The following is a 17,012-nucleotide window of genomic DNA, read 5'->3' on the forward strand; positions in this document are numbered from 1 at the left end:
GAGTCTCCTTCTTTGGAGGTCTTTAAACAGAGGTTGAGTGGCCATCTGTCACAGGGAGTGCTTTGATTGTGAGTTCCTGCATGGTAGAAGGGAGATGGGGGATGACCATTGGGCATCCCTTCCAAATATATGTTTTTATGATGCTACAAGACAAACAGGCCTTGTTTTAGAATGTATTAATAAATTTTAATTAAAAGAAAAGATAAACAGGCCTGGAATTCTAATTCTAAGCCATTCCTCTCAGGACATGGTGGTTTCCAGACCATTCGCCATTTTGGCTGCTCTCCTCTGGACACTCTGGACACGCTCCTGCTTGTCAATATCCCCCTTGAATGGTGTTGCCCAGAACTGGGCACAGGATTATTCCAGGTGAGGCCTGACTAAAGCAGAATAGAGTGGCACTATGTCTTCCCTTGATCTACACACTACACTCCTATTGATGCAGCCTAGTATTGCATTGGCTTTTTAAGCAGCTGAATCACATTGCTTGATCATGTTCAGCCTGTGGTCCATTAAGACTCCTTGCATGTGCTGCCAGGTGTCCCCTGACCTATATTCTGTGCAGGTCCTTTTTACTGCACAAGTGTAGTACGCTACATTTCTCCCAGCTGAAATTCATTTTCTTAGTTTTGACCCAATTCTCTATCATCTGTTAATCTTATTTTGGATTCTGGTCTTTTCCTTTGAGGAATTGCTATTTGAGGAATTGGGGTCACCTGTAAACTTGAGAAGCAGGCCCTCTCTTTCTGCATCCAAGGCTCTCTTTCTTAAAGAGGCAGGAAATGGGGTATATTGTAGGGGAGGGTCCAGGGTAAAGGACAGCCCCCTAACATATTGAAGACAACTAGGATTAGTCTAGGAAAGGGGCATTGGGGATTTCGTGGAGAGAAGGACAAAGAGGTGAGGATGCAACATGGGGATTGGAACATGCGATGTGATAGGGGAGAGGGGGGCAGTAGACAAGGGGTGATCCATGCAACTTCCTCTAGGATTTGGAATGGGGCAGGGTGCCCTAGTGCAGGCTGAAGGGGAGAGGGGTGCTCTCAGGAGAGAGGTAAATGGCCCCCATCCCCCCAAAAGTAGAAATTATTCCCCCTCCTTAAGTATTCTGCCTTCCATCCAGTGACTCAAATAATGTTTAAGTGTTTGAAGGGGTGTCATGCTGAGGCTCGAGGAAGCTTGTTTTCTGTTGCTCCAGAGAATAGGATCCAGAGCAATGGATGCAAACTGTAGGCAAAGGGATATACCTAAAGAACAGGAGTAAGTTCCTGAAGCTAACAGCTGTTGGACAGTGGAACTCTCTGGTGGAGTCTCCCTCTTCGGAGGTTTTTAAACAGAGGCTGCATCTGTTGGGGGTGCTTTGATTGAGAGTTCCTGCATGGCAGAATGGGGTTGGACTGGATGGCCCTTGGGGGTCTCTTCCAACTCTATGATCCCTGAATTTCAATCAGCGATTCCTCAGTACCACTAAAGAAATGGACAACGAATATAAACACAGCACAGCACAGGAAAGGTATTTTTCCTCTGGGCTCACAGCCCTCAAAGGCCTTAGTCAATTGCTTTTTCTACCTTGCTGGGTTGTTGTGAGAATACGTGTGCAACAGTGAACCCTTGAGTACAGAAACATCCAAATACTTTCATTTATTGATACTTTTATTGGGCCAGCCAAATGCGCAAACAATATGATGCAAGCTTTCCTACTTTCTCTGGCTTCTTCATCAGGCAAAGGTGTCCAAAATCATTTGCTGCTGTTGTATTTTACCTTCAGGTTGTTTCCAATTTCAGGCAACAGGGTTTTCCTGGCAGGTTTCTTCCGAGGGGGTTTGCTATTGCCATCCTGTGGGGCTGAGAGAGTGTGACCTGCCCTTACAGCGGAGGGGGGATGACAGTGTGGGAGTCACAGGCCTACATTTTGTCAGATGTTGGTGTTCTCAGTTAAGATGGCGTGGAGGCAGATATAGCCATGCTGCCTCCCTTTTGGCCATGTGGTCTCTGGGAGACAAAGAGCCTCAAAGTCCAGGAAATAGAAATTAAACCCCACATTAGCAACACAAAAAGATCCCACAAGTGAATCTGCCCCTTTGTTAGACAGCAAACAATGAATTTCTCCAGAAACCTCAACATTTAGTTCCTCTTTAGGTAAAACACACCAAATGCAGTCGGAATTACTTTTGCTGGAACTTTAAAAAGTTCATGGAATCATTGAATTGTAGAGTTGGAAGAGACCACAAGGGCCATCCAGTCGAACCCCCTTCTGCCATGCAGGAAATCTCAGTCAAAGCATCCTCGACAGACGGCCATCCAGCCTCTGCTTAAAGACCTCCAAATAAGGAGACTCCACCACTCTCTATTGAGGGAGTGTCTTCCACTGTCGAACAGCCCTTACTGTCAGGAAGTTCCTCCTAATGTTGAGGCGGAATCTCTTTTCCTGCAGTTTGCATCCATTGTTATTGGGCATTTTGGTTGGCCCAAGAAAGATATTGCTGTTTTGTGGATTTGGGGCGTTATTGTACTTTGCTACATGGGTGACAGGGCAGCCCCTGGATATGTTTATAGTGTACCTTTGAATTCTGAAAGATGGAGCCAGGAAGAACCTCATTTGCAGGCAAATCTGGATACCTGAATTTCTTCAAGCACCTTTAATGGTGAGGGATTGTCTTCTAAACTTCTTCCTTCCCCTCCTCTGAGGACCCTTGCAGGAATTTCAGAGGGTTTTCTTAGACAAGGAATATTTAAAGGTGTTTTTGCCAAGTCCTTCCTCAGAAATATAGCCTCCTGCTCCTGGTATTCATTGGCAGTCTCCCATCCAAGCACTAACCAGGAGTGACCCTCCTTAGTTTCCAAGATCAGATGGAATCTGCTGTCTTCGGGTCATTTAGGCCATTCTAGCCTTCTTGCTTCTAGCCAGAAGGATGCAGTGTCCTGGAAATACAATGCACAGATCCTCCTGGAATATCCTTGCAAGTTCTTCATATTGAGAAATATGAAACCTTGCAAATTCTGGCATGGTGCTTCTAGGTGAGCTGGAGATTTGCACCCAGCACTTTCCTCTTGACCTGAAGGTGAGCACCCCTCATAACAAACTGGAAAAATTTACCCTGCCTAGAGATGCCCCCTAAAAACTGGAGACTTGGGACTAGGCCCTGAAAGCTGGCAGCCCTTACAGTATGCAAACCATTGAAATATCCACTAAAAGAGAAAAGAGTTGGTGGCATTTACCTTTCTCTTGTTTCTTCCACAGGTAAAGCAGGAGCATCGGAGGCCCGATCCGGATCCCCTTTCGTTGGAGTGGAGTAGCAAGAGCAGTTCCCCTGATGTTTGATTCTGTGAGCCAACATCAAGGAGCTCAGGTTGTTTTCATACAGGTTTAGGTACTCAATCTTTTTAGTAGGAACTAAGGGCTGAAACAGACAGTCCAAATATGCCCACTTCAGGGCATAATTGGTGTGTGGCATTTAGATGCCACATGTCGCGATGACACTTTAAAGTCACCCTTAAATTGGGCGGCTGCACAGACATTGGCAGTTTCAAGGTGTTCTGGTGGCATGGCATTTATACACCGCGCGGCGCCAGACCAGCTTGAAGCCGCTAAGGGGTTGCATTGGGGCAGCAAAAGCCATCTTTTTGCCAGCTGAAGAAGGAGTGGATTTTTGCTGCTCCTTTTTCAGCCACCTTCAAGGCGGATTGGGGCCACAGCATATTGGTCTGTTTCACCACTGAATCTTTCTTCATTTTTTAACTGTACACTGGTGCCTCGGGATACGAAATGATCGGGTTACGAAATTTCCGGGATACGAAAAAGTTGGATTGGCAAAAACTGTTTCGGGTTACGAAATATTTTTCGGGTTACGAAATTCATTTCGGCGCGAAATTCAAATGCTGCAAAGTGCAGCTATAGGCTTTCCAGTGCTTTCGGGTTACGAAATTTTCGGGTTACAAAAGGAATGGCGGAACGAATTAATTTCGTAACCCGAGGCACCAGTATACAGATTGAGTATCTCTTATCCAAAATGCTTGGGACCAGATGTGTTTCAGATTTTGGATTTTTGAAGAATTGCACATACATAATGAGGTATCTTGGAAAAGGGACCCTGGTCTGAACAGCAAATTCATTCTTGTTTCATATACACCTTATATGTATTTATTATAATAACTGATAATAATTCAAATAAGTAAATATATACCTTATAGACATAGCCTGAGTTTTTGTACAGTATTTGTGCATGAAACAAAGTTTGTGTACACTGAACCAGCAGAAAGCAAAGGTGTCACTAACTCAGACACCCGTGAAACAAGTTCTGGATTTTGGAGCATTTTGAATTTTGGATTTTTGGATAAGGGATACTCAACCTCTACAATGAAAAGAAAGAGCATACACACAGGCTTCCTTAGATTATCACTTCTTTTTCTCAGGATGGGAGCTGAGGTGTATATAGGAAGATTATTTCACTGTGTAGTAATAGTAGTAGTAATGATAATAATGATTTCTTAACTACCTGACCCTGTGGATCGAGGCAGGGAAAACAACAATTAACAAACAATATCAGTTAAAACACATCAGTTAAGACACACATCAATTTAAAAGGACAGATAAGATGTGCACATATTAAAACAGTGTAAAATTCATAATTTAAATTCACAATTTAAAAATCATCTGGATAAGCCTGCTGAAAGAGACTAGTCTTTAAGGCTGTTTAAGATTCAGACAGCATTATTCAGTCACTCTTCCTATTCTGAATCAATTCTGTGAATCAATGCATGTAGAAGAAATAATTTCTGGTTATTTATTTAAATGTTTTTATCCCTGCCTCTATCTATCGATATCAGGCCAGATTGCATTAATACACACTACAAATGGCCAGGCATCATGCTACCAGTCCGGCCTCACTTTACCAACTGCTAGCCTTCAAACTACAAAACAGGCCTCAAACTAGCCCTCAAACTCATGCTACCAGGCCAGAAGATACAAATCAGGCCTCATTCTACCAACTACTTGGCTTTAAATTACAAAACAAGCTTCAAACTCCAACATGCTACCAGGCCTCAAACAACAAAACAGCCCTTATTCTATCAACTACTAGGCTTCAAACTACAAAACAGCCCTCATACTAGGCCTTAGACTGATGCTACCCAGCCTCACTCTACTGATTGTAAGGCTTTAAACTACAAAAATAGGGCTCAGACTAGGGCTCTGACTCCAACTCATGATACCAAGCCTCAAAGTACAACTCATGATACAAAGTACAATCAGGCCTCATTCTACCAACTACTAGGCTTCAGACCAGGCCACACATTACCAACTTTTTTGTATGTACTTTTGATTCTGACTTATGGTGACCCTATTCTATGATTATCTTATTAACAAGGTTTGTTCAGAGGGAGTTTGCCATGGCCTTCTTCTGAGGCTTGCCTTTTTGTGGCTGAACAAGGATTTGAACCCCTATCCATTTGGAGTCCAACATTCAAACCAACACAGCACATTGCCTCATAAAAAGATTACAACAGTTTAAAAACAGTGTGCATAGCCTTTGATGTAAATCGGTGAGGCTCCAAGGCTTTAACAAATAGCCATGTGTTTTACCGGGCACAGGGTTGCCATATGTCAGAACCTCCAAACCGGGACAAATGTAGGACAATATTTTCAAATGTAGGACACATTTCTTTTAAATGGAGGACACATGAAAACAATTGATGATTTTTTATAAAAATGTTAATATAAATGCATGTTTCTTAGGCATGATCAAAATGGAGGACATTTTGGCATTATTCCTAGACAGATGGCAGAAATGGACTTCCCTTTCTGGCCAAACCACCCCCCTCCTCATTCCAAAACACACACGACACACATTTGTGCATTTCACATGGCTTTACTTAACATGGCCTCTTGCATATTTCAGAGGCTTATTCCATAACCAAACCCCTTGGGTTTAACACTTACCATAGTTTAACATGGCTATGTATATCGAACACGTCAAGGTGGTTTCACAAGAAGTGGATTTGCCGTTTCAGGTTTCTTGCACCAAATGTACTTCTCAGAAGTGTGTACTTGGTCAAGGGACTTTGGTTTTTTTCACTGCGCATGAGTTTGTAAAAATCAGAGCAACTTACATTGGCCTTGCCTCAGAGAGTATCAATATCACCATCATCATCATCACCATCATTGTCACAACAAGGGAGACTTGTTAGCATTAAAAGCACCAAAAACACACTTTGGAAGGTGACACTCTATCGGCTTCAGAAGCTGACTCATATCACATCATCATCATCACACTATCATTGACAAAACAAGGGAGACAGCATTAAAAGCACCAAAACACACAGAAAAGGCACTTGGGGAAAAATACACTTTAAAAATGCACTTTAAAAAATACATACAGTATTGGGAATGGGCACCCACCTCCTCCTCCTCCTCCTCATCTTCATCCTCCTCCTCCTCGGCACCAAAAAAGGGGAAAGGAAATGGCCCTTACCTTTCCCCTCCGGCTGCAGCCCAGCCCACTGGGGACCAAACGGAGGAGGAGCTCCTCCTCCTGAGTCTGGCTGGCCAATGGGGGCAGACTGGGGCTGGAACAGCCCCGCCCCCTGCCAGCACTCACAGGCTCCGGCCTGTAGAAGGGGCGGGCTGTTCAGCCCCAGAGGAGGAACTCCTCTTCATTAGCCCTGCGCACGGCCCTGCAAAGGCATGCGCAGGGCCAGCAGAAGCGCCCGCGGGCCAGCAAAGACCACGGCACTGGTGGCCACATGAGTGGCCCTGCGCGAGCGGCCCTGCACGAGAGGGAGCGTGCAAGGGCTGCAGGAGTGGCCGCATGCGGCACAACTTGGCCACAGCAAGCGCGGCCGCCATAGCCCCCCACAGCGGCAGCTGACCCAGGGCAAACCCGGGTCAGTTAGCAAACCGGGATGGGACGACCCCACCCGGTTCCAAAGCGGGATTGTCCCGCCCCCAGGCAGGATATGGCAACCCTAACCGGGCACCTGGACCAAGCCAATGTGGCTTCCCAGGGGGGTGCGTTCCACTGACGGGGAGCCATAATTGAGAAGCCCTCTCTCAAATCTTCACACATTGCATTGATCTCTCTGGTGGGACGCCGCCAGCAGACCTCAGTCCTCAAAAAACTGCATATAGAGATTTCTTCCAGTATTGAGGTCTCAAGCCAAATTGAAATCCAGTGCAATTCTTTGTCAGCGAGCCCCTGCCCACAGGTTTAATTCAGAAACAAGACAGAATCCAGACCCATTTAGTGTGAATGAAGAGCTTTTATTTGCAGTAAAGAAACCTTAACAGGCAAGTCTATAATGTCTTTGACAGATCTAAGATAGAACACACACAAGTGCCACTTTTATACATCCACCTCACAACCTGGTGTGACTATATACTTGGACAAAAGTCCAGCATTTGAGCAGAGTCCTGGGAACAACCTCCTTCTCAGTACAGCTTAGTCAAAACAACTTGGGAACAATGCACCTGCAGTTAAGTTGTTATAGAAACACAATATCAAACTATAACTCTATTTATTAACCTTAATATCTATCTATATGCATATATATTTATCACTATCAAACTTTATTTTCACAATATAAACCTATATTATTAATATATTTAAAGCAATCCTAAACCTGCCAATAAAACTTAACATTTTCCCTCTTCTCATAATCACCCTTCTCTTTCCCAAAGGCAAGCTTCTGAAGAGAGATAACTCCTCCACATTCCTTTCTAGTCAGCTCTAGCAAGTTCTCAGCCATTAGAAACACTTTAACCCTTGCAGCACAACTCCTTCTCAAATCTCCCTCTAAACCAACTATATAGCCCATCACCATCTTCCTTAACCCTATATCCTGTCTGGCAGGAATTCCCATTCTTGACATTCTTTTAGGACCACTATTGTATGTTGTTCCAGTCAGCAACAAAGCTGCTGATTTTGTACTGACTGCAGCATCCAAGCAACCAAAATAGTGGAGGATCTGGATACCATGCCCTGTCAGGAGAGACTTAGGGAGCTGGGTATGTTTAGCCTGGAGAAGAGACAGTTTAGAGGTGATATGATAGCCCTGTTGAAATGTTTCAAGGGGTGTCATACTGAGATTGGAGTGAGCTTGTTTTCTGCTGCTCCACAGACTAGGACAGTGGTGGCGAACTAGGACATGGAACAATGGATGCAAGCTGCAAGAAAAGAGATTCCTGCTCAACATTAGGAGAAAGGTCCTGACAGTAAGGGCTGTTTGACAGTGGAAGACACTCCCTCGGAGAGTGGCGGAGTGTCTTTAAGCAAATGCTGAGTTGCAGTCTGTTGGGGGTTGGAATTCATGGCCCTTATGGTCTCTTCCAACTCTATGATTCTATGATTCTATCAGCTTGGGATATTATGCCAGCTGCAGCCCTACCTAGAGTTGGAGGACCTAAAGGTGGTAGTGCACACGTTGCTGAACATTGCACTGTACATTGGGCAACCCTGTACCTAGTTCAGAAACTTTGGTTACTTACTGGAACATCCAGGAGTAGTCACACCAATATTAAAATCACTCCACTGGTTGCTAATTAGTTTGCAGGCAAAGTACAAAGTACTGCTTATTACCTTTAAAGCCCTACATGGTTTGGGTCCAGGTTACCTATGGGATTGTCTCCTCCTGTATAATCTAACTCATATATGACTGGACTAGGTTGGCAACTACCAGCCAGAGGATTTTTTCTTCAGCCGCCCCTGGACTGTGGAATGGCCTGCCAGAATAAAACAATGTTAAAGATCACTCTCTTCTGGCAGGCCTCTCCAGATGATTTTTAAATTGTAAAACGTAAATGTGGATTGTTTTAATATGTATGTGTCTTGTTGTGTGTTTTTAACTGATGTTGTGTATTTATTGGTCTGTTTTTGTTCCCTGACTCGATTTGTGGGTAGAGGTGGTAAGGAATAAATATCATCATCATCATCATTACTGGGGTGTTTTTGTTTTCCTTCCTTTCAGCTCCTGATCTCCTTTGAGGACGTGGCCATGTATTTCACTGAAGAGGAGTGGGACCTTCTGGATCCAGGACAGAGGACTCTCTACAAGGAGGTTATGATGGAGAATTATGATACCTTGGCTTCTCTGGGTAAGGATCATAGACCTCCTTTGCACATAGAGAGAATACCAAACTGTGGTTGCTTTCATAAGTAAGTAAGGGCCTGTTACAGACAGCCAAAATAAAGCTGCTTCAAGTCACATTGGAGTTAATGGTGTTTCAATGATGCATGCGTCCTAAGTGTCCAGAAGTCGGCCAAAGCCATGCTCCAGCCCTTCAGTGTGGCTTTGGTGTGGCTTCTGGACTCTTAGGACGCATGCATCATTGAAACACCATACCTTCACTGTGACTCGAAGCAGCTTTATTTTGGCTGTCTGTAACAGGCCAAGGTGTGTTTTTTCTGTACCATGGTGAAAGGAGGAGATCCTTCTTTCAAAGTCTGGGAAGAAGGGGATTGAGTAATTGGGTACTTGATTGCATGTGTGGTGGGATTGCTCCTTACCTGGAAGCTGAGACAAGTAGTATGAGAACATTTTAGTTTCATTTAACCTCAGGATGTAGCCACATTTAACCTCAGGATGTATCCACACTACAGAAATAAAGCAGTTTGATACCACTTCAACTGTCATGGCTCCATCCTGTGGAATTCTGAGATTTGTAGTTTAGTAAGGTATGTAGAGAGATTGATACTACAGATTAACACAGCTGTATCTTGTATTCAGCCTGGTCTGTCAGAGAGCTCTGGTGCCTCACCGAACTCAAGATCCTAGGATGCTGTAAAATAGAGTCATGGCAGTTAAAGTCGTGCCAAAATGCTTTCTTTCTGCAGTGTGGATACACCCTTTCTGAAAACAAAAGGAACCATCAGATTGTGAATTCTCCTGGTGGACATATCTGGTGGCTTCTCACCTGCCTTCTTAGGTCAACTTGATATTTTACTCTTCTTGCTTTCCAGTGTTTTTTACCCTTTTACTAGAAGTAAGACAGGAGTAAGACCGAAATAAGACAGGAGGCAGAGACAATATATGTCGGCCCATTCCTGCAGTTCTGTCCTGGTTTGCATTAACAACTAAGTTTCTCTGTTTCTTTAGAAGAATTCCCCGAACCAGACCTCATTTCTTGGTTGGAAGAAGGAAGAGATCCCTTCATCTTGGGTTCTGAGAGGGAAGATAAGAGATCAAGAGGTATTTGACTATACATGCGGTGGGGATGTTTTTGGTCTGGGAACTGAGAGAACATCTTGGTGAATGCTTCAGTTTGTACTTAATCCCATTTAACTCTCATGGGGGACATACCTCGGGTCTGTCCCTCTACCTGCTTCCTGTTGATTTGCAGAAGATACAAGAGTTCAGGTCTCTTGTCCATAGGGTTGCCATAAGTTGAAGTTGATGACAGTTAACAACAGCAACAACAGTACAGTTGCAAGACTAGAATCCACAGTTTTACTTACCCACATTGAAATGCAGTCTGAAAATATTAAATGGAGATTAATAGGCATGAAGTGGAAATGGAAGTAATAAGAGATAATGAGCAGACATGGACATTCCTGTATAGTAGGAAATGGTAAACAGAATGGAAGGAAGGAGGAAAGCAGGGGCAAAACCCTTCTGAACAAATCTTGCCAAGAAAACCACATTATAGGTTCATCTTAAGGTTGCCATAATTCAGAAATTACTTGACCCCCCCCCCCTCCACAAAATTATTTTTCAACAGCCCTTTCTCATACATACCTAGAATGCCCTATCATTGTGGTACAATGGAGCTGGCACATGCAGGATTCTGTGGCCAAAGAAAAGACAGTGAGGGACGTGTAGGTAGAACATTTTCCTCACAGTAGACCTGTGTTGAAAGATGCATGTGAGATCAGCCTAGACTGTAACCTATCCAGCATGCATCATGGAAAGAAGTCAAACAATATATATACAGTATATATAACAATAGATACGTAGGTAGGTAGGTGGGTGGGTGGGTGGGTGGGTGGGTAGGGATGGACATCTCAGTCTGTGGTTCCCAGAAACTGAACTCAAACAGTTTTCTTCTTTGAACAATAGCAGAGTTCTCTTTGCAACTGACTGACCTCCAGATGTCCAGGGCATCAGTCTGCTCATAGACTCTATTGCCCAAACACCAGTTCCCTGTCACTTGATGATAACTGCCCTCAAGTCAGCCTCTACTCCTGGTGACCCTGTGAATGAGACACCTCCTATCCCTGTAATCCTCAACCATCTGCTTAGGTCTTGCAGCCTTCTCTGATTGACTATAACCATCTGGCATGTTTCGCTCTCTCTTTCCTACCATTATTATCTTTTCTAGTGACCCACACCTCCTTATGTTATGGCCAAAGTATGACAGTCTCATTTACATCACCTTGGCTTCCAGGACAACTTAAGGCTTAATCTGTTCTAGGGTCCATATTGTTTGCCTTTTTGGCTATCCACCTCAGTATGCTTCTCCAGCACCTCAACTCAAATAAGTTTATTTTCTTTCTGTCAGCTTTCTTCACTGTCCAGTTCTTCTATCTGTACATGGTGATGAGGAACACAATGGCTTGGATTATTGATTATTCTAACTTTAGTGCTCAGTTGTATATCTTTACGCTTTAGGAGCATGTTTAGTTTTTTCACGGCTGCCTTTCCCTGCCTTTGCACTTTCTTCCTTGACCTTCTTTAATGTTCATTCCAAGTCTGTGATGTTTTCCATGGGTTATATGGTGCTATCTGCCTGTCTTAGATGGTTGACATTCCTTCCTCCTATCTTCTTCTTCTGAATCCCTAGCCATTGCAAAAGGATGGAGAACCTTCGGCCCTCCAGACATTGTGGAACTCCACCTTCCACGAGCTCAAGCCAGTGTAGTCATGTTCAGGAATGATGGGAGTTGGAGTAGTATGTAGAGAGAACTTTTAGCACCTTTTAGACTAACTGAAAGAAAGAAGTTGGCAGCATGAGCTTTTTTAGACTAAAGTTTACTTCCTCAGATGCATTTGTTGCAGTGGAAGCTGCATAGAATACTGTGCAGAAATATGCAGTTTCCCCAACTTGATGAGAATGAAGTTCCACTTATTGTTCAGATCAAAAGAAAATCATTACTAGTATATTCAAAAGGGAAAGTGAGCTTAAGCATAGCATACAGTGCAGAAAGGGGAGAATCTTGCAGGAGCAGGCTTTGATTCTTGATGAGATCCTTGGTTCCTGTGCGGAGACCTTCTTTTCCTTTCTTTCCAGCAGATTATCGCCACAACCGTCAGAATGATAGGGAGCCACTGTCTAAGTTAGCAAAAGAAGCAAGACTTGGAACCGAAAAAGAGAAACTGAGAAAACGAAAAGTACCAGGCAAGTGTGCTGTCTGTGGGAAAGTGATTGCAGATAAAAAACAACTAAATAGACATAGTCTAGTACACACAAGGGAGAAACGACATAAATGCATGAAATGTGGGAAAAGCTTCAGTAGGAAGGATGTTCTAGGTGTACATGCAAGAATCCATGCGGAAGAAGAAATTTATAAATGCACTCATTGTGGAAAGAGGTTTGCTGCCTACAGTCATTTTTTAGAGCACCGAAGAGGCCTCACAGACGAAACACCATACAAATGCATGGGATGCGGAAAGGGCTTCTGTGTTCTCAGTAAGCTTACTATACATGAAAGAGTTCACACGGGGGAGAAACCATATGCGTGCAAGCATTGTGAAAAGAGGTTCAGTAGGAAAGATTCTCTCCAGTTGCATGAAAGAATGCACACAGAGGAGAAACGGTATCAATGCACAGAATGTGGAAAGGGCTTCAATCGGAATGGAGTATTTACTATGCATCAAAGAATTCACAAAGAGGAGAAGCCATATTAGTGCGTGGAATGTGGAAAGGGCTTCAATCAGAGCGCAGCATTTACTGTGCACCAAAGAGCTCACAAAGGAAAGAAGTCACACAACATTTAAACCATACAAATCTATGGAATGTGGAAAGATCTTCATTCTGATTGGAAGTCTATGTTTACATCTGAGAACGCACACAGGGGAGAAACCATATCAGTGCATCATATGTGGGAGGCACTTTGGTACGAAGGGTCATCTTAATCAACATCATAGGACCCATATGTAAAAATCTTCCTTCTATATGATGAGGTAACAAAATTTCAAATCTCTAGCCTCAAATATATAGTTGGTAGCGTGTGCAAAAACCCATCACTTAGGCCAAGCAGATTGCTTATAAATCAATAAAATAAGTTTATTTTATAAACAAAACAGAATAACAGATTGTCAATAATAAACTGTTGTAAACTTGTCTCTTAATCAATCAATTGCAAAGGTTTATAGAAACTCTTACATCAGATGTGACCCTTTTCCTAATCTTTAGGCCTTCCTTTGGTCTAAAAGATCAAATTTACTCATTTTAGCACCCTGTCCCCTCAGGGACTTCAAGACTATAGCCCTCCTCGGGACCAGTCTTTTCCCAACCTCACTCAACCAACCCCCTCGACTTCTCCCCTCTTCTCAACCGCCTCCGAAACTTTATAGCTCCAGCCGGCCTCTGATTGGTTCAGAGTCTCTGGCTCCTGATTGGCTGACTCAAGATTCCGAGCACCACACACCCTATAGATGCAGCGGCTGTGGAAAGCGCTGCCGTAATGTGAGATCCCTGACTAAACACCAGAAAACTCACACAAAGTGACATTAATGTTTTTATATGGAATCATTGCTGGATTACTGCATGGGTTGTGGAAAGAAGTTCCCTCTGAAGACAGAAATGTTTCATTACATTTAGTTTAATCTGAGAATAGGAAATTTTCATAGCCAGATGACTATCTTGGCTTGGAAATACTGGAACCATTAGAGAAGTGCAGCTTTGTTTCTGTTTTTAGACTGAGAAACGGATTTTGTCGTTTTCTATATTGTTAAAACTTATTTTCCTTGTCCAATAAAATAAATGGCATCGTAACAGCTTTATTGGGCTGCTGTCATCACTTCATGTTTCAAGCAAATATGATGAGTGTGACTGAATGATCTGTGATCATTAGAAATCTGGGGATGACTCTAGAGACTGGGGTCCAAAACACTGCAGAAATAATCCAGTTTGAGACCATTTTATCTTCCCTGGCTCGGTGCTTGGGAGGACTGGAAAACATAGGGTTTTTTGAGACATTTAGCCTTCTCTGTCGGAGGGTTTTGGTGCCACAATTCTTAGGATGCCCTAGCTCTGAGCCAGGACAGTTAAAGTGGTCTCAAACCAGGTTACTTCTGCAGTGTGTTTTGGAACTATGACTCTGGAGACCAGGGTTCAAACCCTAAGTGGGCCATGAAAACCCTCTGGGTAACCTTGGGCAAGTCACATTCTCTCAGCCTCAGAGGATGGCAATGGCAAACCTCCTCTGAAGAAACATGCCAAGAAAAAACCATGATAGGATTGATGTAAATTGGAAATGACTTGAAGACACATAACATCAATGGACCCAGAGATTGTTGGTGGGTAGGGGGTCCCCTCTTATAGAATAATAGAGTTGGAAGAGACCCCAAAGGCCACCCAGGCCAACTCCATTCTGCCATGCAGGAACTCTCCATCAAAGCATATTTGACAGATGGCCATCAAAGAAGGAGATTCCACCATTCTCCATTGAGGGAGTGTGTCCCACTGTCGAACAGCCCTTACTGTCAGGAAATTCTTCCTAATGTTGAGCTGGAATCTCTTTTTCTGTAGCTTGCATCCATTGTTCCTGATCCTAGTCTCTGGAGCAACAGAAAACAAACTTGCTCCTTCCTCAATATGACATCCCTTTAAATGTTTAAACAGGGCTATCATATCACCTCTTAACCTTCTCTTCTCCAGGCTAAACATCCCCAGCTCCCTGAGTCGTTCCTCATAAGGCATGGTTTGAAGACCCTTTACCATTTTAGTTGCCCTCCTTTGGACATGCTCCAATTTCTCCACATCCTTTTTAAATTGTGGTACCCAGAACTGGACATAATATTCCAGGTGGGGCCTGACTAGAGCAGAATAGAGTGGCACTATTAATTCCCTTGACCTAGACACTATACTTTTATTGATGCAGCCTAAAATCACATTGGCCTTTTTAGTTGCCGCATCGCACTGTTGACTCATGTTCAGCTTGTGGTCTACTTGGACTCCTAGATCCCTTTCATACATAATCTGATTCAGCCAGGTGTTGCCCAAATCCTATCTATGCATTTCATTTTTCCGTCCTAAGTGCATTACTTTACATTTCTCCGTGTTGAATTTTATTTTGTTAGCTTTGGCCCAGCTTTCTAGTCTATTCAGGTCATTTTGAATGTTGATCCTGTCCTCTGGGGTATTAGCTACTCCTCCTATTTGGTGTCATTTGCAAATTTGATGAGTATGCTTCCAGTTCTGTCATCCAAGTCATTGATAAAGATGTTGAATAGCACTGGGCCCAGGAAAGAGCCCCTGGACACCCCACTGGTCACTTCTCTCCTCGCCCAGCATTCTATCCAGAATACTCCCATGACATTGTGTGCTTAGTTGGAATGTGCTAGGAGTTGTCACCTATAGAACATGAGTCAGTCCAACCAGTTATTAGGAATACTGGGAGGGAAGGCAAGAGAGGAAGGTATTTTAGGTGTCAAGGCCAGGCTTCTGATAGAGCAAACAGAGCTACATTGACAGTGGAACACATTCCCTTGGAGAGCACCCTTCTTTCGAAGTAAAATGTAACATCAGAGCCATTGGCAATAATCTTTGAGAACTAGAGAACAGGAGAAATCCCAGAAGACTGGAGGAGAGCAAATGTCCCCATCTTCAAAATGGGGGAAAAAGAGGATCCCAACAATTATTACTCAGTTAGTCTGACATCAATACCAGGAAAGATTTTAGAGCAGATCATTACTCTGCGAACATTTATTTACAGTATTTATACCTCACTCTTCAGCCCTAAAGGCTCTCGGAGCGGCTTACAAAAAGGTTAATGAGACGATTCCCTGCCCTCAGGCTTACAATCTAAAAAAACATGATGCAAAAGGACAAGGGAATAGTGGTGGGGCAGGCGATCAAGTCCAGTGGTTCGTCTCTCCCTCTGAGGCCTGGACCAAGGCAGATGGACCTGAGGCAGGGCCCTGCTTCTTGCCCTGGCTAGCCCTGAGGGAGTTGGGCCTGCCTTTTCCCTCCCTTCCAGGCCGGAGGATGAAAGATGGCATGGAGAGAGGGCTCTACAATTGCAGGACGAATTATCTTGCAGGAAGATACAGGGAATCCTAGATTTTGGAAGGGACCCCTGAAGGACCCCCAGTCCAACCCTGTTTTCCATGCAGGAATAGACGTAGAATCCTAGATTTGGAAAAGGCTCCCAAGGGCCATCCAGTCCAACCCGCTTCTGCCATGCAAGAAAGACCCAACATAGAATCATAGAACCAGAGTTGGAAGGGACATTGAGAGGTCATGCAGTCCATCACCCTTCTGTAGCAGAAAAACATAGATACCCACGGAGTAAAGAAAACAAATAGATTTTATTTGCACAGTATTAGCTGGGACTCAGGCAGCAAAAGGTGCCAACAGCCCCGAACACAAATTCAGCTAAGCTTTTATAGAAATTCACACCACTATAGGAAACCATATTCCCCCTCCCTCCCTTCAGTTAACTTCCTAATGTTCATTTTATATAAATAACATGCTATGCTTTCAGCAAACTGTTTACCTTACAGGAAATGTTTTGGTACAAAGCAGATATTTTGAGAACAGGAAGTATTAGGGCACATTGCTCCATATGCAGAACCTAGGAAAGCAGATGAGGAAGAAATTCGTTCTTAATATTGTTGATCTGAGGTCTCATGTAACTATCTAGTCTGACCCTGAATAACAACCATAGACAGTCATTTTAAAATTCTATTTTTAGCTATAAGCAATTTACTGCTTTACTTCTATCATGCAGGAATGCACACAGAATCCTAGAGGAGTTCTCAAAGGTCATCCAGTCCAGCCCCCTTTTGCCATGCAGAATGCATAGGATCCTAGAGTTGGAAGGGACTCCCAAGGGCCATCCAGTTGAAACCTCATT

General features: G+C 43.6%; 1 protein-coding gene across 2 annotated transcripts; it reads left to right on the top strand.

Annotated features, from left to right (window-relative positions):
* Positions 1-196: 196 nt before the first annotated feature.
* LOC149320311 (uncharacterized) lies at positions 197-13,823 on the top strand. 2 transcript variants are annotated; one of them, XM_089502252.1, is made up of 5 exons: positions 197-369; positions 3,242-3,350; positions 8,962-9,088; positions 10,090-10,182; positions 12,221-13,823. In XM_089502252.1, exons 2-5 carry the CDS (start codon positions 3,315-3,317, stop codon positions 12,835-12,837), a joined length of 873 nt encoding a protein of 290 aa, XP_089358378.1. In that variant the 5' UTR covers positions 197-369; positions 3,242-3,314; the 3' UTR covers positions 12,838-13,823. The 2 variants fall into 2 exon arrangements, with proteins under 2 accessions (XP_089358378.1, XP_089358386.1); XM_089502260.1 differs by having other exon boundaries at positions 12,224-13,823.
* The last annotated feature ends 3,189 nt before the right edge of the window (positions 13,824-17,012 follow it).

Source organism: Sceloporus occidentalis, unplaced genomic scaffold (genome assembly GCF_023333645.1).
Source record: "Sceloporus occidentalis isolate IW3139 unplaced genomic scaffold, rSceOcc1.0.p SCAF_1, whole genome shotgun sequence".
Taxonomy (NCBI): domain Eukaryota; kingdom Metazoa; phylum Chordata; class Lepidosauria; order Squamata; family Phrynosomatidae; genus Sceloporus; species Sceloporus occidentalis.